The sequence below is a fragment of the Argiope bruennichi genome, chromosome 5, assembly GCF_947563725.1.
Source record: "Argiope bruennichi chromosome 5, qqArgBrue1.1, whole genome shotgun sequence".
Taxonomy (NCBI): domain Eukaryota; kingdom Metazoa; phylum Arthropoda; class Arachnida; order Araneae; family Araneidae; genus Argiope; species Argiope bruennichi.
In genome coordinates, this window is record NC_079155.1 from 13,270,096 (window position 1) to 13,275,701 (window position 5,606).

At 28.1% G+C, this 5,606-nt stretch overlaps 1 protein-coding gene across 1 annotated transcript; it reads right to left on the reverse strand.

The window, feature by feature from the left end:
- Positions 1–2,121: 2,121 nt before the first annotated feature.
- On the reverse strand, positions 2,122–2,772 carry LOC129968191 (defective chorion protein, FC106 isoform-like). Its single transcript, XM_056082042.1, has one exon. The coding sequence runs from the start codon at positions 2,770–2,772 to the stop codon at positions 2,122–2,124; it is 651 nt and encodes a 216-aa protein (XP_055938017.1).
- Positions 2,773–5,606: the final 2,834 nt, after the last annotated feature.

Sequence of the window (5,606 nt, forward strand, 5' to 3'; positions counted from 1 at the left end):
ATCGAAAAATATTAAAAATACATAAAGAAAAATATTCACAATACATGTTCATTGAACTAGATGGGAAAAAGATTCTTAAAGACATGTATTTAGATTCAAAACTATTTTTGGCAACCTAATAAATCAATTAAAATTATCATTTGCGTACCATACTTTGTAAATGAACCACACTAAAGGAACTATCGTACCACACTAAAAAGACAGTCTTTTGCAATTATTTATGTAAAGACTGAAATTAGTAATCGGATATTGAAACAGACAATTAACCAATCAAAAACAAATTTTCAATTAATATATCATGAAAAAGAAAATCAATTCCTCATTTTAAGATTCAATGGGCATTTCAGTGTACAAGTTTTTGACTCTAAGCAAAGCATGTAATCACCCTTAAAAAAAGAAAAAAGAAGAAGAAAAAAAAGATAACTACATGCTGCTCTACACTTTTTTTTAAGAATTCTCTACAGTCTGTTTTGAAAATGACAACAATGCTTATTTCAACAAAAATTGCTCAAAAGTGCAAAAGTGCATTGAGACATTTCTTTCATTTCGAACAAACAATCAAAAGAAGAAAGATGCAACCCGTTTCGCAATCGGGTGAAATCGTTCAGATCCGATGTCATTCAAATTTTTAGTTTTTATTTGTTAATTTTATTTTTATTTATTTTCAAATGATTGAAAAGTTTTCTTTATGTGCCCTTTTTTTAAAATTTTTTATTAAAATATGTTTTCTCTTATAAATATATTCTTTTTTTTCAACATTTCAGCATTTGCATATTGGGCGCATTAAAAATCCATTATGTCGCATATAAAACTAGCACAAAAAAACTTTTTGTGTGTGTAAATATTTTTACAGACATTTTACGATTTAAAAATCCTTCCTTTATAATTTATTTTAAATTCAAAATGCTTCTTATTTCATACTTTGTATATTTCAAATGAATGCCCACCTTAAAGAAAATGTGACGAAAAAAAACTTTTTTTTTCAATTTTATAATTAAAAACCTTTTTTATTACATGTTTTATATGCTAAATTTCTTTTCCTAGTTTTTTCCATTAAATGCCTTTACTTTTTATTATTTAGTAATAGATTTCAGATTAATATATATTTAAAGAATTTTTTAAAGCAAAATGTTAGGCATATATTTGAAATGTCTGAATAATTAAGGTTATTGTAAATATTTTGTTATGCATGTATTTGTCAATATTTTTTGATTCCGAATTATTTTTAAAACGATTTTTTGTTAATCAATATAAATTTGCGATCGAAGAACAAAATTGTGACATTTGTGGAAAAACAAACGTCAAAAATGTATTTCAAAGATAAATAATATAAAAACTGTAATCATAGCTTATGAAGTAAATTTTATATAATCAATTAATACTTTTTATTTCAATATTTCAACTCACAGAATATATATTTCCATCATTCATTTTAATTTTAAATTAATAAAATGAAAATCATCATAACATTGCTAAATTGAAAGGTTGCTTTTTATTCTACACTGCTTAATTTCCATATTTACTTTTAAATGAAATTAAGAAATATGACCTACTTCTATTTATTTTCACATCAAATAAAAAAATACTTTAATGACAGATATTTAATGTTATTCATCGTATTATAAAATTATTGAGTTATTATATAATTCCTATATATTTCAAATTGTTAATGCCGTCAATCTAATAGTTCATGCAGAATATAGAGCAATGGGTTTTTTTAATCTGTTACGGCCTAAAACCCTCTAAAGCTTAAAACCTCATCTGCAAAGATTATATTATCTATTCCAAACAAAGAACGATTTCCGTTTTGAGATATTAAGAGATCGTGCAACACTCACTTTCTTTTGACATGGCAAAAGACGTGGGATCTGCAGATCCATAATAAATTGCATGTTATTAAGAAAAACATCGTTTTGTGACCTGTTCTCCCTATATGTGAGATGGATGTTAAAATGACTCATCTCCGTATAGGACATAGTCATTTCAGCCATGAACATTCTCATATTTGACGAAGCTGCTGGTGTGTATAACAATTGTCAGCTTTATTTTACTGTTCGTTATATTTTAATTGAATGTCCATTTTTTAACTTCAATCTTTTACACTTTTTTTGTCGATGTCATTCATTTTACAAGACCTTTAGATTGCATAAATGTTTCATTTTCTTGGACATTTTCTCTACATTGCATAGATGTTTCATTTTCTTGGACATTTTCTCTACATTGCATAGATGTTTCATTTTCTTGGACATTTTCTCTACATTGCATAAATGTTTCATTTTCTTGGACATTTTCTCTACCTTGCATAAATGTTTCATTTTCTTGGACATTTTCTCTACCTTGCATAAATGTTTCATTTTCTTGGACATTTTCTCTACCTTGCATAAATGTTTCATTTTCTTGGGCATTTTCTCTACCTTGCATAATTGTTTCATTTTCTTGGACATTTTCTCTACATTGCATAAATGTTTCATTTTCTTGGACATTTTCTCTACATTGCATAGATGTTTCATTTTCTTGGACATTTTCTCTACATTGCATAGATGTTTCATTTTCTTGGACATTTTCTCTACATTGCATAAATGTTTCATTTTCTTGGGCATTTTCTCTACCTTGCATAAATGTTTCATTTTCTTGGACATTTTCTCTACCTTGCATAAATGTTTCATTTTCTTGGACATTTTCTCTACATTGCATAAATGTTTCATTTTCTTGGACAATTTCTCTACATTGCATAAATGTTTCATTTTCTTGCACATTTTCTCTACATTGCATAATGTTTCATTTTCTTGGGCATTTTCTCTACATTGCATAAATGTTTTGCATTTTCTTGAATCATTATCTTACTTTAAGATCCTTTTATTATTTGCATCGCCATATTTTATGTCTTTGTAACTGTGTATATTTACTTTTTTAGACATGTTTTTTTTATAATCTATTGTGATTTTATCATATGCTTGGCGCAGTATAGCCAATTAAAGCTGTTATGACGGTAAACCAACAACTGCAACATTTAAAAACAAAAAAAAATCTTTATTGTGTTAAAGTGTTTTATATAATTCATCAGAAAATATTATTAAAATTTACATAGATTTTTATCTTATTTTATATTATTTAACAGCGCTAATCAGGTAAATATCATAGTCGTAAAAACTGCTTTATCATGAAGTTATTTTAACAAATTGAAATTGTTATAGAGAAAAAAAAGTAGAAAATAAAAAATAAAATAGAGAAAAACATTTCTGCAATAATCTCTACCTTTTAATCCTTCGAAACAAGGGGCTGCTTCTTTTATCCACTTTCCTTTCAAAAAAAATGCACTGGTGTCTTATTTTGAGAAATATGTTGGATTTCAGATTATCTATGATGTCCTTACAAAAGGGCGAATCTCTTCCTTACAACTTGAGAGATTTTTTTTTAAAAAATAAGGCTTTCTTGTCTACTAACAAGCATATTTGAAAAAAATTGCAAAAAAAAAAGAATACAGATTTTTGGACGGTTTTATCTTATTTATCTTCGAACAAATAATATTTTTATGATATCGATTGATTTTGGGCTGGCCTTTTAGATAGATAACTTATGAATTAAGTCTTAAAAATATATACCGGTTAATTTCACTTTTTGAATATTGTTTTCCCTGCAAATGCATTTTTGCTTGGAAATTTCACTTAATTAATAATGAATGTAGATCACAATGTTTCAACAACTATTCTCCCAGTAGTAAATTATCAGCAACAGCCCCCAGATTCATTGATTTTTTGATGAAAGGAATCATCTTGAAAAAAGAAAGAGTCGATACAATCTTTAAAGAGGAAACAAAAACTGAGGTTTGTCATACATTACACCTGAATTCACTCCATTCAACAAGAATATTTAAAATCGTTACTCTTCATGATAAAGTTTAAGTATTTCCTACATAAAGTGCCAAAATTCAAAAAATCGCCAAGTGTCTCAGAGTCAATAAAAAGAACACAAATATTGATCAAAATTTACAATAAATCAAGGGATAAAAAAATTATTGTGGCGCAGCTTGATTGTAGTCAAACAGCTATCTCTAATCTGTTAAATTCTAATTTCGTGGGAATTTAAAGTACTCCGAAGGTATATGTAAAATATTCAAAATGCACTCCGAATTCCAGAATTGGAATGAATTCATGGAACATTACGAATTACGTAGAACATGGAATGAAGAACGCTGTAAATTATACGTGGAACATATAATAAAGTACACTGAAAATTACAAATTACGTGGAATATATAATGTAGAAAAGCTACAAATTATGTGGAACATGGAATGAGAAACATTACAAAATGGAATTGTGGCGCATGTAATGAAGAAAACTACAAATTACGTGGAATATGGAATGAAGAACGCTAGAAATTACGTGGAACTTGAAATGAAGCACACTAAAAGTTACGTAGAACTTTATTTCATTCCGTGGTGACACATGGAATGAAGAAAGCCACAAATTGCATGAAATATGGAAAAGAACACTACAAATTACGTGGAATATGGAATGGAGAACGCTAAAAATTACGTGGAACTTGAAATGAAGCACACTAAAAGTTACGTAGAACTTTATTTCATTCCGTGGTGACACATGGAATGAAGAAAGCCACAAATTGCATGAAATATGAACACTACAAATTACGTAGAAAATGGAATGAAGAACGCTAAAAATTACGTGGAACTTGAAATGAAGCACACTAAAAGTTACGTAGAACTTTATTTCATTCCGTGGTGACACATGGAATGAAGAAAGCCACAAATTGCATGAAATATGGAAAAGAACACTACAAATTACGTAGAAAATGGAATGAAGAACGATAAAAATTACTTGGTAGTTGTAATGAAGAACACTAAAAGTTATGTAGAACATGGAATGAAGAACACTACAAATTACGTGGAACATGGATTGAAGAATACAAATTATTTGGAACATGGATTGAAGAATACAAATTATTTGGAACATGGGATGAAGAACACTATAAATTACATGATATGTACATACTTTCTATATACAATTCCACAAATAATTGCAATATTATATATATTTTCCAAGACTGCTTCAAATACTGCCATACTATTACAACATTCAATCCACTTCTTTACATCAAAGCAAAATAAATTGTTTCTTCGTCCGATGAAAACTCTAAGATATCCAAAATTATAGTGAGACTAAGAAAGTTTTATGTTGCATATCCTTCATCTGATCGATTCATTTCATCATGACTGACAGTGTCCTTCAGAAATTTTATTTAGAATGAAGTGACAAGGATATCGGGCTTAAAATATAAGCAATAAATGCAAAACGTCATGAGTGTGAAGTTCATACATCACCCATTCTTTTTTTTTCTATTCAAGTAAAAAACGATAGTAAATCTTGTAATTTTGTTTCGTAAAGGTTTAAGATAGATTAAAGTCCAATTTAAAAGATATAGAGAAGCTATTTTGGTATGAACAACATAATTTTGAACAGTAGTAGATTAAATATGGCACGAACAAACTGGAACGTCTTTTCCAAATTTCCATATCACACTAGCGTTCTGGTTTTGCTACACCGACATACATATACAGGCACAGACATATTTTTGCGCAAGATTTTTAC

Excerpts from the sequence above, each read along its gene's own strand:
- LOC129968191 (XM_056082042.1), bottom strand. The coding sequence starts at position 2,772 with ATGCAATGTAGAGAAAATGTGCAAGAAAATGAAACATTTATGCAATGT.